This window comes from Vipera berus (genome assembly GCF_964194415.1).
Source record: "Vipera berus genome assembly, chromosome: 2".
In the NCBI taxonomy this organism is placed as follows: domain Eukaryota; kingdom Metazoa; phylum Chordata; class Lepidosauria; order Squamata; family Viperidae; genus Vipera; species Vipera berus.
This window is the reverse complement of record NC_138203.1, coordinates 144,833,015-144,849,139: the sequence shown is the minus strand read 5'-3', so window position 1 is coordinate 144,849,139 and position 16,125 is coordinate 144,833,015. Positions and strand designations below refer to the sequence as shown.

General features: G+C 42.4%; 1 protein-coding gene across 2 annotated transcripts; it reads left to right on the top strand.

The window, feature by feature from the left end:
• Positions 1–871: 871 nt before the first annotated feature.
• CD63 (CD63 molecule) lies at positions 872–16,090 on the top strand. Of its 2 annotated transcripts, none has more exons than XM_081320642.1 (8): positions 872–1,051; positions 1,956–2,037; positions 11,158–11,349; positions 13,248–13,322; positions 13,729–13,812; positions 14,525–14,662; positions 15,118–15,201; positions 15,486–16,090. In XM_081320642.1, the coding sequence occupies exons 2-8, from the start codon at positions 1,972–1,974 to the stop codon at positions 15,549–15,551; spliced, it is 705 nt and encodes a 234-aa protein (XP_081176768.1). In that variant the 5' UTR covers positions 872–1,051; positions 1,956–1,971; the 3' UTR covers positions 15,552–16,090. The 2 variants fall into 2 exon arrangements, with proteins under 2 accessions (XP_081176768.1, XP_081176769.1); XM_081320643.1 differs by lacking the exon at positions 872–1,051 and adding an exon at positions 1,354–1,821.
• The last annotated feature ends 35 nt before the right edge of the window (positions 16,091–16,125 follow it).

The following is a 16,125-nucleotide window of genomic DNA, read 5'->3' as shown; positions in this document are numbered from 1 at the left end:
CGAGGAATGCCGCCGCTGGCGAGGCTCGCAGACGCCGCCGCTGCCGTTCTTTCTTTCTCGTTCGCGGGAGCGCGCGGCGGCGTGCGCATACAGAGGCGTATATAGACCCAGGGAGCCGCCGAGCCTTCCCCCACCTGGAGAGAGAAGCGTTTCTGTGTCGGCGCAGGCACAGATACCCCTCGCTCGCGAGCAGCCTTGCCCTAGCCCGCCGGTCGCGCCCCCCCAGATGTTGCGCCCGGTGCGGCCGGCCCCCCCTGCACCCCCCACGCTACGCCACTGAGCCACCCTGAGTCTTTGGAGAAGGGCGGGATATAAATGGAATTAAAATAAATAAAAAATTTCGCCGCCGTCGCAACTTCGAACCAGTCACTAAGTGAACTGCTGTAAGTCGAAGGCTTGTGTATTACATCCTGCACCCCTGCCTTCCCCTCATTCCCAGGAAAGGGGAATTTAGAAAGCGGACCCGAGTGCAGGAGTCACTCGGGCAAGCGAGGAGAGTGTTTTCCCTATGGCCCTGTTTGTTTTTCCTCCCTCGCCGCCTTTCCAACCCGCGAGTTGACAGCTCGCTAGGTCAGATCCGAGAGGGAGCGCACGGAGCCGCCACCGGCTTCCCCGCCACTTCCCCGCCAGTCCCGTCCCGAGGCGGTTCCTCCTGACTTAAACGGGCGGAGGGAGCGAGGAGGGAGGGAGGAAAGGCCGGAGAAAGTCGGCGCTCCTCTGACGCGGATTGAGTCAGCTGCTCCTGCTATCTCCCCCTTCACGCGTCCTGTTGACTTAGCTGGCGGAGCCTCGGCTGAGGTTGCGCCTCCCCGGCCGCTTTTTTTTTCTTTTTCTTCCTTCCTCCCCTTCACATGACCACCAGCAGGCGGGGAAGGGGAAGGGAGGGGAGGGGACGGAGCCGAGCCGAGGCAGAAAGCGCACGCGGGGCGGAGGAGAAGGGAGTGTGTAAGACGCGGGGAAGGCGACGCTTTTTGCTTTTTACTACCGAGACGTAGCCTGTCGGCGAGGGCTTCTTCTTCCCCCGCCCCCCACTTACTTAAAGAGGAGAAAGGTAAGCCAAAGGACAACCGGGGGGCGGTTGTTAACGAATGGCCGGCTTGGAAAGTAAAAAGCGGGCGAGGAGGAGGAGGAGGGAGGAAGGGAGGGGGGGGAAATGCAGTCAAGCGGTCCGCTAGTTGCCTTGGACTTGGGGGCTTTTTTTTTCTCCGCTCTGCCCCCCCCCGCCCTCCTCCCTTCCTCCGGCCCGCTCCCTCCCTCCCCTCCCCCGCCCCTTCCCCAAGGCTCTCGGTTGTGAAATCTGCCGCTGCTTAGGCAAGAGACGGAAGAGCGGGGAGGGGGGGGGTTGTGTGGACCCGACGCCTTAAGTAGCGGACGGAGTTTTTAGCTCGGCGAGGCAGGCCGCTCTTTGCCACGCTGCTCGGGGAGGGTGGAGGGGCTCTTTTTCCTCCTCTCTTCGCCCTCGCTCTCCGTTCCCCCCCCCCTAAAAAAACACCCCACAAAATTTCCAGAGGGTGAGAGAAAGGACCGGCCTGCGGGCAGGGAGCCGGCGCTGCGAGGTGTAGCGCGGGGGATTTACGTAAGGGAGCAAAGTGGGGCGGGAGAACGGGAAGTTTGGGTGTTGTCCCGGATTGGGAACTTCTTGACTGGAGCGCGTGTCCTGTTTTTAGTCCGCTCGCCGTTTTCCCCTCGAGTAGCCAGATACTGTCGAGTTACTACCTAAGCAAAGGATTTCGGCCAGGGTTTTTCCCCCTTCCTTCAATAAAGCTGATCACGATTCCTGGAATTGCGGGTCTCTGTTTCTTGATTGCTTTGTCTACTACGGTAAACTTTCCCAAGTTTCCTGTTTCCTTTTTGTTTTTTTTAAACAACCTCCATTTTATTATTAGACTGTTTCTTTTCCTTGACCCTGTAATGATTTCCTCTCCTTCCCTCCCCTCTCCTCCTTTTCCTTACAGAAACAAAAAACGCAAGATGGGAGTGGAAGGTGGGATGAAGTGTATTAAATACCTGGTGTTTTTCTTCAACTTTATATTCTGGGTAAGTTAATAAGGGGGCTGATTCTGGTCTTAAAGGGTGAAGATTCCTTATTATTATGGATATCCTCGCTGGGCCCCTTCCCCAGCCAAGATTTCTGGGGCATGTTTACGTGGAATATGTTTGACTTCTGTTTGTACTATCCCCGGAGAAGCATTATGTATATCAATCGGGGTGCTAGTTTAAGCTCCATCTGCTTGTTCCTGAAGGCTTGGCCAGACATTTTGTTGACTTTTAATAGGTTTTAAAAACAGTAGAAGAACTCCATATTTACAATTTTATCCTGCTGACCTGGTCAGTGTTTGGGCTTGCACTGTATTTCTACAGAAGTCAACATCTGAGGCACTTATATTTGTATATCTAAAACCTATTAAATCAGCAATTTTCCTGATAACTAAACTGCTAGGTTTGGAAGAAATACTAATACTAATTTGTAATACTAATTCCTTTCCAAGAACAGTATCCTTTTCAATACAAAAGCCCCAAATGTAAAATCCTGGATCGAAAACAAAAATAAAACTGGATTAGAGTATAATTCCATGGCACCTAACAATTCACAAACAGCATAAATTAATTTACCAATGGAAATTTAAACTTCACTTTAACGGTATTCCTTAAATAGCTGAAATCTTGTAAAAGCACCAAATCTCACAAGGTATTGGTGTTCCTGATTGAATTGTTGTGAGATTTTGGAGAAGAGTATCAAAATCTTTTTTTTTTAAATTTGTTTTTAACTTTTGTATCTTGTTTTTTTTAATCACCCTGTAAACCGCCCTGAGTCCTTCGGGAAAGGGCGGTATATAAATGTAATAAAATAAATAAATAAATAAATAAAATCTCATGAGATTTCAACTGTATTTCTATAGATTAATTTTGAAATCCCTGGGAGAATATCTGAAAAAAGGCTGGTTGTGCTGTGTTGCCCATAGGATTTGCATTGCTCACCTAGACTTATGCGGTAATCCTCCAAAGATTTCAGTGAAAAGGTTGGAAACCACTGTTGTAAGAAAATGGTTTGCTCAATCATCATGTTGAGTAAGCCACAGTTCACTCAACTTCTGTAAAATGGGCTTAAACCAAAACAATTGGATTTACATGGCCTGTTAAGCCAAACTAAACAAACCATATTATTGCTATTATTACAATGGGTGAATATAATTAATATGCTAGAAGGAAGATGTGCTTCTCTGTCTTTCCATATAGGAATGGGTTCATATGGCAAACTACTGACCTAGTATAAAGCCAGCCAATGCACAAATAGCTCTCCATAAAAAACATGAAGAACTGCTGAAGTAGAAAGTTCAGCCCACAAATAGCTGAACATTTTGAGACTTCGGTATCAGTTTGGCCAATGAAATTGCCGAACACCAGGGTTCCAGAATTTGGTGGTTTCCTGTTAGACTAGAAGCTGCATATTATCCTTTCAGTGACTGATGTGGCCGAAATTGCTGCTTTTACCATAGCAGCCATTGCGGTATTCTCTGTATGGCAACAAAGCCTGCTGATCTGCTTGCAGCACAGGGCCAGTTTCTAGTGTTGGCAAGGCGAACAAGGTCCTGTGGAATGTAGCGAGACTTTCAAAGCACTTTCACTGATCTGGATTACATATCCTAATTCTGCAGAAATAACATGACTTGCTACATTGCTCAACCACAGAAATAAATTGAACTTTCTACATCCCTTTTCAATACCTACTGTGACAAATTCTGGGCGTTACAGACCAGACAGTTTTAAAAACTGACTCTCCATTTTGTTGCAAGTGTAAAATAGGACATTTGTTCACAGGAAATGGATTTGCCCTATAATTGCCCTGCGGGTTGTATCTTTACTAGCTCCTTAACTCGAACACATCCAGGATTTTCTGGGGGTCTCAGTGACTGTCATATGAGCTCCAAAAAAGGAGCAGTTTTTTAAGGGAATTGCTGACAGGTACGTGAGTGTGCCCATACAAGACCTGAATAGCTTTCTCACTTGGGTCTAAATACCTCAGTTTCCATTTTTTTTGTTTCTATATTTGTTTTTAATATATTTTTATATTTTGCATATATTTTTTTCTTTTTTATGAAGGAAATTCTGCAAAAAATATAGTTTTTTTTTAAAAATTCAGTACCCTTTAACACAGGGGTGTCAAACTCAATTTCATTGAGGGCCGCATCAGCATTGCGGTTGCCCTCAGGGGGCCAGGTGGGCGTGGCCTGCTGGGTGGGCGTGGCCAGCTCTACATCATTCGCATCAAGGGTGCCTATGGGGGCCTGGGCAGGAGTGGGACAGATCTGAGGGTCTCTGGGCCAGGGCCAAGGCAGAGGGGGCTGTTCCCTCACTGTTTCCAGGATGGCTTTGCGGGCCGCATGAAACCACTTCGCGGGCCGGATCTGGCCCCCGGGCCTTGTGTTTGACATGTCTGCTTTAACACATAGATACAGCTATGGAGTAATACTAATTTGTGGGTGAATTGGTGGAGTAGTATGAAAAAAATGCATGCACACAGAAAGTTTGGTGTGGGCTTTGCGAGGGGCAGGTGGGAGCAAAGGATGGAACCCTGGGATCAGTTGGGGTTTTGTATTTAAAAAAGGATGCTGGTTTTTCCCAGAAGCACTTGGGAGTTCTTTATGTCGATGCAGTTGGATTAAAGTAGCTAAAATGCAAGAGCTAATATATAAGCAAGTTACTCAGTGCTCTTTACCGCTCCCCAATACCCTTGTAAAACTTGGAATTTCCCTTTGGAGAAACAGGAGTTTTTTATTGGACGAAATAGATGATAGGAACTTGACAATTGACCTTTCTTAGTACTGTATAGTGTTTATTTTGCTAACCGCAAAGGGTGAATTAGCCATATGTTTGTTCTCTTTCTCTCTCGTAATGCAATCAAAATGATAAATACAACTGGGTGAAGAGCATTCTTATGGTATGGAACAGAAAAAGGAGTTACAAATGTGAAATCTTGCTTTTTTTAAAAAAAGTCTTCTGTCTAGACTTCTTCTAGACTCCGAAATATTTTGTAGTAGTATTATGTCCCATATATACATATCAGTATCTACATTTCAGTAATGAGATGCATCTTGATAATCTGATTTTGTGTACATGTTTTTCATTGTATTTGAACAGTGAAAATACATATATACAAATATACTTTGGCAAAATGGCATTCGTTCTTGGATTCAAATATCTATTTGCCTGTTTTTGAAGAAATGCATAACACAATTTTTCTCTTGGAAAATTATCAAGATACTAAATAATTGTGGGAGAACCCTTTTTGCGCACCCCTGCCCGAATATGTGCTAGGTTTCCACTGTTTTGAGTTTTATAGAGGAGCAGTTGATAGTTACTGGAATTTTACCTTCCAGAGATTTCTTTAAAAAAGACCGCATTTCGTGCGTAAGAACCTGTGTCTTAGGCTTTGTGTAGGCTTTGCAATTTAGATAGTGTACTAGTTTATTTCCTGTTGTTAGGCCCCATTTACATAAGGGAAACTGTATGATCTGGAAAGTCATTTGTCAGCGTAACATTTGGTGGCCTTATGCTTAACGAGAAAATAAATTATGACTGCCTCTCTTTAATTCTGTTTGGACCAAAGTCACAAGAATTGGCATCTATCTCAGAACAGGTTTAGCTGCATATCTGGGGTGGTTCAGGAATCAAATCATGAAAGTGCCAAGTTATCCTTTTTCTACTTTGGAAAAGCTTCGTAGTTGATTTTTGTTCTCTAGAATGGTAAGCAAACTTTTATTTGGCCAAACAGTGAAGTTGGTGGAATTATTTCTTCTAATGTACGCAGCAGCCAGATGTTGCCTGGCTGTAATGCAGAAACAAAAAATAGACTTTGATAGGCACTGTTATTTTAAGATAGTCTGTTTATGCTTGTCCAGACATCATTGCCCCTTCACAATAGAATAATCTGAGTGTAAAAGGGAAAAGCAAATGTAGAAACAGTAAGTGGTGTGGATTTCTTTGCTTTTCTTTTTTGTTTCTGGTTGCTGTGCCACTTGTGTTGAACTAGTGATTAATGTATTTTTTCATAGGACTATGGAAAACAACTAGTAGCAGGTAATAAAAGAATAGGATTGATGGCTGTCTGAAAGAAGCCTGATAGTAGAAGGCAGGGAACTCCAGACCTGGCAACATTAAGACTTGTGAACTTCAACTTCCGGAATTCCCCAGCCAGCCGGTTCCCAAGTTCTTAAAGTTGCCAAGTTTGGAGATCCTTGGTATAAGAGATAAATCCCCTGATATAAGGGAAAACCTAATGCGGGGGTGTCAAAATGCCAGCCCGCAGCCTGGATGCATCATGGCGAAACTGCGCCCATTGCCGGCAATGGAAAAAAAGTCACGATACATCACGTGACTTTGCAAGTTTGACACCCTTTACCTAAGGTATGCATAAGGTCAGGTTAGACAAATATTCAAAAGAATGTTTCTCGGTATTCTGAACAAAAAATTTATGAGAAAACTGTTAAGGAAGAAGGCTACCATGTGAATGTGCTAGTTTAATCAGGAAATCTATATCATTGTCATGAGGAGTCTGTCATTTTATTTTAGAAACAATTTGAGTGCAGGGGGGGAGGTTTAAAATCTTTTCTTAACTCTTTTGTTATAGAAACATTAATCCTAAAGTACCCTGTTGATCAAAGCAGTATCCCTAACAGAGAAGTTAATACTGTTCTATTTATTCAGTGACAAGGAACAAGGAGCAGCAGAGATGATATTTTGCATTTAGGATTTTTTTTTCATTTGAAATGCAGTTATTTTGCATCCTTAGATCGTAGTATCAAACCCCATTCCTGATGCTGGAAAGCAAACATCTTTCCTCTTGACCCTTAAGGGATTGCTTTACACAAGAATTGAAACCACTTCTGCAAGGCAAATTAATTGTGGCTCCGATTCGCTGTGTTCCATTGCTGTGTTTTTTTTGCTTGTTCTTTCAAGGAGTCCTCTATAGTGTGTGTGTGGGTGGTCCCTTGGTGCTCTCTGAGCTTGCTTGTTTTCTTGGAGTCGTTTCATGACCCTAACTAGGTTACTGTCAAGTTTCCGACCTATGGGCTTTTCAAGTGACTCTGAGTAACTGCTTGACAGTTACATCATCAGTGCTAGTAAGGAGTGCTGTTTGCTGTCGGTTTATATTCTGATGTCACTGATGGTGTTACCTAGTTAGGGTCATGAAACGTCTGCAGGAAAACAAGCGAGCTCATAGAGCACCAGGGAACCCTCATTTCAACCCTGAGCTACAGATATTCTCCTTCATCTACACATGTGTATGTGTAAAATATGTGCCCTGAATATGTTGAGACTGGTGAATCATAACGAGTGTGGGTCAGTCTATATTGTAAGTGACAGCCACATCAGACCCGGGGAATTTCATGTACCCTGGAGTTGGGCCAAGAGGAATTTCTGCTTCTGGCTGCCAATGTTTAGTGGTGAAGGCACCAGGCTAGAAAGCAGGAGCTGGTGAGTTCCAGTCTTGCCTTGCCTTGGTTTTGGGTCGGTCACTCTTTTTCAGCCCAACTGATCTCGCAGGATAGTTGTAGAGAAAATGGGAGGAAGGCATGCTGGATGCTTGCCTCCATGAGCGATTGGTTAAAATAATAAATACAGGATACAAATAAAAATATTCTTGTTACAGTAGAAATAATTCCACTGTGTCTGCCTTTCACGCTTGGGCTATCATGGAAAATAGCTAAGTGTGCTATCAGGATATAGGCTGAGTCTCTTTGCTTTGGGTGGGTCCATCCTGCTGTGATAGGGTAAAAGATAAACACTAAATCCAGGAAGTTCTAATTATTTGGGAAATGTGTGGCAAAGGTTGGAGAGAAGACCTTCTGTGTTTTGGAAATCCAGAACTTATTTATTAAGATTAGCCTTAATGCTATAAGAAGGACTCTCCTTTTAAAAAAAATAAAAATAAAATCTTTTGCTTGTTTTTTAAAAATACTGCAGTTCCTGTTCTGAAGCTTTTAGTCTCTTTGTCCTTGCTATCCTTTCTTCAGAGACCAGTTAGTAATTTGATTCTATTAAGCACATGTGCCAAAGTGTTTTCTAATATACAACCTGCTGTTTTATAGTCTGGGGCCATGGTTTGTTTTGAACACAACTATTTTCTGCCTGTATATCTGTAACAAAAAAAAGCAAGCAGATTTTAACATGATTTAATCCAGGGGTGTCAAAACTGCCAGCCCACAGGCCGGATGTGTCATGCAGAAGCCACGCCCACCCCGATACATCGCGTGAAATCATGTGACGTCGCAGGTTTGACATATCTGATTTAATCCAACCCAAACAGAGTCGACTCTCAAGTGCAAAATGCAAATTTTCCCCCATCTTAGTCATCTTCGTAGAGAGTTTCCATATGCATCGTGAGTTCCAAATTTGTGGCATGTGCAACCAGATCCTTGGTAGGATTAAATAAGCATTTGTTAAAAAGAAAAGGAAACCAAGAGACAGTGTATTTCCATATTTGATTTCATGAGCCACATAAAAACAGGCTATTGCAAAACGAATAAGATTTGCCGGGGAAAGGGAATTGAAAGACCTTTCATTTAAGTGAGGGGGGGGAAATAAATATTGAGAATTAAATATTATGTATATAAAATGTGTTTGATTTTCACTGGAATGGTGAAAAGAGGGCATGGTTTTGAAAGTATTTCCCTGAGATCCATACAACACACTAGACTGGCTAAAATAAGTTTGTGGTCCTGGCCCAAACTTCTCCCACTGACGTGTCCATGGTGGTTCATCATTATAAGTGCAGGAAGCGACCTCATCTCATTTGGCAGTGGCTGAGCTTAAAAAAGTTGGACTTAGTTAATATTTGAATGAAAGTGCAGAAGCTTTTGGAAACCCAGTTAAGACTAATTTAGAGAGGAATTCATCAGCACTTAGTTGCCCATCATGAATTATGGCTGGATCTGTGGTGAATTGTTCATTTGGATTGTATTTAGTGGATTAATTAGTACTAGTTGATTGATATTATTGTCGTGTGGTAGTTTCATAAACCGACCTTGGTTGGTTTATGAAATGTAGTACAGAAAAATTGAAGAAGTGGAGAATAATGTAAACAGATTACGTCCATGTTTTCTTGCAGAATTAAGATGGAGCTTTTTGATCAGACCTGCTAATCTTGGAAGAGGAGGTAATGTAAGGGGATAGGATACCTTCTTTTACAGCAGCATACAGTATAACAGACTCCATAAGATGGTAGAGGACAGGAAGGCCTGGAGGAACCTTGTCCATGGGGTCGTGATGGGTCGGACACGACTTCGCAGCTAACAACACAGTATAACAAGATGAGCTTTAAAAAGTTATAAGAAGATTGATTATGCTGGAAAATAGCATGATATATGTGTTCTAAAGACTGAAGTTATAAGTAATTAATGATTAAAGCAAGCAATTTTTAAGTACTTTAATTCAAATATAATTGTATGGATGATTTGATAGCAAAAAAAATATACAAGTCTTGCTTTCTTTATTTTGTCACAGTTTTGCAGGATACTGTCCTATTACTTTTATCTACTGGCCCCATTTCATTTTTAAGAAGCTTGTTCTGATGTGGTCCATAGAGTTCAGGAAATTATTACTTTACTGTCACTTAAAATCTCTTAAGAGTCACTCTGGAGTTGGTTGGTGCTGAAATTAAATAAATGAATGAGTCAATTTCCCTTTGTGATGCTGTTCAGAATAAACAAACTGATACCCTGGTTACTGTGTTCTGGACGGCAATACACACAATTTCTAACTACTGGTTGATATTGTAAGCAAACAAATCTAGAGGATATCTGATTGCTCAAGCTATGCTATTGACACAAACAATATATGGCAAAAATAGCTAATGCCCTCTTTCTAGATGGCTACACTGCTTAAGAATTGGACTTCAAAGTCCCCCTCATTCCCTGCATGATCCAGCCCACTTGGGCTGATGGGAGTTTCACTCAGCTTACCTGAAGGCAACTAGTAGAGAATGACTTAGCAAATTATCCAAAGTTGGCCCTATACATATAATAAGAGATGGAAGGCTTTCATGGGAGGACAAAACATCAAGCATTCCAAATGTATTCATTTGCCTATGCCACCATTTTGAGGGTGAGGTTGAAGCTGGGTTAGTTGGAGTTAGCATTGGGATATATAAAATAGGGGAACTTCTCACATTAACTCTCTTGCTTGAGGGGAGGACAACGTTTGGACCAAAGTTGATAAGGATTCATTTATATCAGAAGAGAGGAACGTGGTTGGGGAGTTGCCCTGAATAAGAGCTAGTTGGTATGATGTTTGAGTTGTTGGGCAGGGATGATTCAGGTTCCAAACACAGTCAGCCCTGAAAGTTCATTGAGTAACTTTGGGGCAATTGCTGCCCCTCAAGCCAACTTACCAGATTGTTTTTTATAAGAAAAATAAGAGGAGGGAATGTGCATATTGAACCTTGGACTCCGGAAAGAAAGGTGGGATCTAAATTAACACATAAACAAGGCCCCCGGAGGATGTGGTGATAACGCGCAGAACAGCATCACCCACACATTGAGATGTGGTTTTCTGTTTTCCTGAATTTAGCTGCTGGTTTTTGTTTCCTTTCTTTAAAAGATAGAGAGAGAAAAAAACCCGAAGCTTCCTTGAAATTAAAGCTTTGCGGCACCATAGCTTCCCATTCGATTGTTTTGCTTAAATTTTAAACATCTAGAAACAGCAGAATAAAACCAGGTAGGACCTAGTGCCTTATGGGTACCAGAGAGGTTGACTACAGGTAAAATAGTAGTTATTTTAGTTTGCTTATTTCGTGACTCAAAGAAATAGGAAAGCATGCCGCCAATTTCTGACCCCCGTGCCATTAAAATTCAGGAGCAAGTGGGTTTTAGGAGACGACAAACTGGTGGCTTAAAGGTCTTCCCCCACCTGGTGTCTTTAGCCTATTTTCCTTCCTAGATGCAGCCCTTCTAAGATTATGACAGAATCTTAGAGTTGGAAAAGCCTATTTAAGTCCAGCCTTCTGCTTGGTGCGGTCATGTAATTAAAACATCAACACATACCTATCTGGCCTCCTCTGGAACACGTCCATTGAAGAGAAGGCACCACCTTCTCTACATGGCTGTTTCCCTCCTTCTCATCATCCCAATGCTGATGCTTTGTTTTCCTTCTCCACAGCTCTGCGGAATTGCTCTGATTGCCCTGGGGATTTTCGTACAAATCGAGCTCAAAAACACCCTGGTGATGACCGGCCCACCATCAGCTTCTGCTGCTCCCATTGTCATCCTGTCCGTGGGCGTCATAGTGTTCTTCATCTCCTTTTTTGGTTGCTGTGGGGCAGCGAAGGAGAACTACTGCATGGTCACCACGGTGAGGGGGTGATGGAGAAGAAACCGGGGGGGGGGGGAGGTCTATGAAATTGCTGATGACCTTATTCCAGGTTCTGAGAAAGAATCGGAACCGTAGTGTTATTTTTTGGAGCTTGGGAAATGGGAAACGTGAGAAATCAAACAGACACTGTTATGCAGTCACTTTGCAGATTTATCTGTGTCTCATTGCGGAAGTGTTACTTAGGAATGTGCCACCTGACAATTCTTTGCCACAGACCCCTGGGGCTGAAACGTATGTCATCTGGCAACTGCTATTCCTGGTTCCTTGAATTGGTGAACATACCTGGGTGATGTTAAGAGCATGTTATTTTTTAAGGATGCTTGTGGGGTCCAGAAGCTTTAATTGGATTTAATTGGACATTAGCATTTTACTTTTTAGCATGCCAGCTTCCCATTTCATTTTAAAAAACATGTTCAATAATGAAGTGAATCAGATAACATGGTGGGCATGGCCACAGACCATATTATAGTAATACTTTTGCCGTTGAGAAGAGGATTCACAAAGGAATATTCCAATCTAATCCAGAGCCTTTTAAAAATAATTTAGAAAGTACATTTTTATTTATTTAATTTTTATGCCATCCATCCCCCTACAAGGTGACTCCAGGCAGGCTTACTAGTTATAAAAGAAGTAAAATTAAAACATTAAAACTACGGATTTAGATATTTAAAACTTTGAAGGGCTATATCAGTACTTTGTCAGTCATTAATCTTTGCACTTTAGAGAGTTGGAGAAATCGTAATGAGAACAGAAATATTCAGGGCTTAACAGTACTTGTGAAATCCATTCAGGAGATTTATTTTGGCCTTTCTGTTAGAAATGAACATGTTGGGTCAAAAACTGTATTTTAAAATCATTTAAAAACCTTTCTTTGCTAAAACTTCTGTGCGAAGTCATGTCAACAGCTGTGTATATCTTTTGCATAATTTAGGTTCCTGGTTGCTTCATGGAAATACATAGAGCATGATGTGTTATTCTGTGGAGAAATGCCTCTTGATTCCCAACAGAAATTGCCTTTAACCTGTTTTAAAATCATAGTGGCAAAAGGTCCCCATTGGCCAAAGTCTTGTAGACTGTGCGTGGGTGTTTCTGGATAAATCTAAGGTCTTGGCAAGCTATAGATTGGTGATGAATATTAGAAGGGCCCACAAGAGATGTAGAGTTTACATGTTTGTCTTTAAAAACTTTTTTTTGTGTGGTGGGTCTAATCACGCTAAAATTGTTGCCCTAAACTGAAGTGCATTGGCAAACACTGGAGAGAAGTATAAAGTTATAGGGCAGAGGGTCATTGGGAGGCTAAGAAATTTGTTTTTCCTAGATCAGGGGTAGGCAACCTTGGCTCTTTTATGACTCGTGGACTTCAACTCCCAGAATTCCTGAGCCAGCTTGGCTGGCTCAGGAATTCTGGGAGTTGAAGTCCACGAGTCATAAAAGAGCCAAGGTTGCCTACCCCTGTCCTAGATGAACATGGAAGCCTCTGAATCAAGATGGCCCTAGTGGCTTTATTTGGTGGTGCAGCCCTATTCAATTGGTGCCTTATAGATATGAGTGAGTGGGTGGTCATATACATAAATAAGTAAAGAAATAATAATAATAAAAAGCAACTTATAAACTCCCCACCAAACATTCTGATGCAGAAGAAGCCTAGTTTATGGCCATAATAGAGAACCAGAATTGAAAACTTGTTTGCCGAAATATTTTCTAGTTTGGGGATAGTTCTTTTTTTCTTTTTCTTGAATAGAGACAACTTTATCTGGAGGTGGGTTATGTGAGCCAAACTCATTTTTGTCTCGTTAATCCCAAATAAAGGGAGACACAACAGTTGGGATCCATTTGTTCCTCCAGAGTGTTTACAGATATTTTTTTTTCCTCTTTAGTTTGCTGTGCTGTTGACTCTAATCTTCCTGGTGGAGATTGCAGCTGCCATTGCAGGATACATCTTTAAGGACAAGGTAACAGAGACCTTCACGAATGATGCTAGTGTAACCTACCCAGTGGTGGGATTCAAATAGGCGAACAAACGGTTCTCTGTGTGGATGCTGATTCCGGAAGTCCGTTCTGGGCCTGGGCAACAAGAAATTAGCTACCGGTTCTGCCGAACTGGTGCAAACCAGCTGAATCCCACCACTGCTCCCAACCCTTAAATAATGAAATTTTCTAGGGGGGAAAACAACGGTATTGGACCACGGTTCCAATCATTCCCCAGCCAGCACAGGCAAAGGCTGGAGTAGAGGTTAGGCCCTAGATTATGATGTCCATCTTTAGAGAATCCACGTTGAGGTTGATTCATTCTTTATATGAGATCCTATGGAAACATTTTGAATCTTATTACTTCTCTTCCTTTGTTTTCTTTCCCAGGTCCGAACAGTGATTAACAATGAAATCCAGGAAGAAATGAATAACTACAGCAATAATACAGCTTTGGATGACTTGCAGAAGAAAGTGAGTTTACCATAACGGTCTGCTTCTAGACTCAAGGGCTGGCAAAGCAGTGATGGTGTTATAAATAGTGGATTTAAGGAGGGGGGAAAAAAGGTTTCCTAATATCTTTGCAGATTCCCCTTTCCTGATTTTTAGTATTGCCTTCGACAGTCCTTCACTTTCCAAAACGTCCATAGTTACAGTCTGTGTGATATTTGTTGCATTGCTTTTTCTACACAAAATTGAGCGAATCCACCTGCAGCTGATACCTTGCAGTTTAAGAGCGGTGGAGAACCTGCATTTTCAGTTGAAACGGGACAACTGGGGGAAAGGCGGATGAGGCTTCCTCCTCTTCTGGAAGAGGAAGACGAAAGGCATAGGAGAGATGCAGGCTCAAAGTGGCGGGAGCAGAATAGTTGAAATATGCGTCAAAGAAGATTTACCATAGATGTGATTGTTTTCTGTTAAAAAGGGAGAGGAAAAGGCTGAGCTCTAACCATTCCAATTCTGTATGTGTGAGAATGAAGCTGATGGGTGGCTGGCCGGCCTGGACGTATACTGGGGCTCCTGGAGCCCTGTCCAGCATTAGATGAGGCACAACAACGGGTTTATTTTTTAAAAAAAGCTTCCTCTTAAATCAGATGCAAGTCAGATATTGAAAACTTAGAAAACTCAAAATATTAAAATATTCGCCTCTTTTTTCCTCTTCTCTTTTCTCATTCCCCAACTCTAGTATTCCTGCTGTGGAGTCAACAGTTATACTGACTGGTTTAATGTCACAAAATTCAAGCCTAGACATGTACCCGCCTCCTGCTGCAAGAATGCCACAGACTGTACCCAAAATCCCACCAAGGACAATACTTTTGAAGAGGTTTGTATGACAAGAGTGTTGGGGTGGCGCATTTATTTATTCATTCCGCTTTGAGCTCTTGATGAAAGGCAGAGCAAGTGGAAATCTGCCCTAGTAGCCTTCCTGCTGCAACTCTGTGAAGTAGGCTAGGTTTAGAGAATATGGCTAGTCCAGGAGTGTCCAACCTTGGCCTTTTTAAGACTTGTGGACTTCACCTCCCAGAATTCCCCAGCCAGCATTCTGGCTGACAATGCTGGCTGAGGAATTCTGGTAATTGAAGTCTGCAAGTCTTAAAGTGGCCACGGTTAGGCATCCTTGGCCTAATCCAAAATCATCTAGTGATCTCTAGTTCACGTAGGAGCTTAATCCTAGTTTCCCCAGACCGGCCCCCCCCAAATTTTGCCCATGAAGCTACTTTCTGCTCCAGCTTGAGTCTTTTGAGAGAGTCCTCCAAATATTGTTTTCTTTCCCTGCAGGGTTGTGTGACAAAAATAGAAGAATGGTTGAAGAGACACATTGTGATTGTGGCTGCAGTTGCGTTGGGCATTGCCTTCTTTGAGGTACAAAAGCTGTTGTTTGTGGGAACGGGTTCTCATCTGAACATGCCTACCTGCATCTGTGTTTTGCTGGAAAAAGCTAATAGCCTTGTTCTGGTTTGTGTTCTTGAGAAAGTGAATTTCACAAAAGCAGACTTCCGCAAAGGGGATTATATAGATATATGGCTGTGTGCAGAGTTTGCCTTCAGTCTTGCATTCCAACCAATGCACCCCCACAGCTCCTACATTCTTACTATTTCTGAAGAAAACATCAGGACTAAATAATTTTTCTCTCGTTTTTTTTCCAGCTCCTGGGCATCATTTTTGCCTGTTGTCTCATGAAAGGAATCCGCAGTGGCTACGAGGTCATGTAATCGTTTCTGTTCCTGTGCATCTTGGCTGTTACGAGGCCCAATCACAACGCTCTGGAATACTTTCATCTCCACTTCTCTGGGGATACAGTTGACCATCATGTGCCAATGGGACAGGGTTGGGTGCATGCCTCTTCTTCTGTTGCCTGTTAGGAAAATATATGCTGCCCTCAAAGGATTCACATGTTGCCTTATCTCTCTTCTTTCTCTCCCGTAATGGGCAGATTTAAATCCATTCCTTGCACCTCACTGTCACTTGTAGACCTTGCATTATCTTTCACGTGAGACTTGTGTGCCACCTAGTGGGCATCTGGTGATATGTTCCTAGTGCCCTTAATAGATGTGAGCAAGTATATTTAAAGACGTTATTCTACCTTTTGAGTCCTTTCAAGTAGACTGTCTTATGTGTTCAGCTATTTCTCTTTTCCTTTGGAAAGGTAGACTCTTCATTCTATATAGATCATAATAAGGAAAATTTATCAGGGCTAATATTTTTAGTCAGTAATTTACTATTTGGAAAATAAAAGATATTGTTTCACCCATGTGTTGTGACTTATTTGTATAGTGCCTTTTCTCC

Excerpts from the sequence above, each read along its gene's own strand:
- CD63 (XM_081320642.1), top strand. The coding sequence starts at position 1,972 with ATGGGAGTGGAAGGTGGGATGAAGTGTATTAAATACCTGGTGTTTTTC. Across the intron at positions 11,350-13,247 it reads ACTACTGCATGGTCACCACG|TTTGCTGTGCTGTTGACTCT; the intron begins GTGAGGGGGTGA and ends TTTCCTCTTTAG. Across the intron at positions 13,813-14,524 it reads TGGATGACTTGCAGAAGAAA|TATTCCTGCTGTGGAGTCAA; the intron begins GTGAGTTTACCA and ends CCCCAACTCTAG.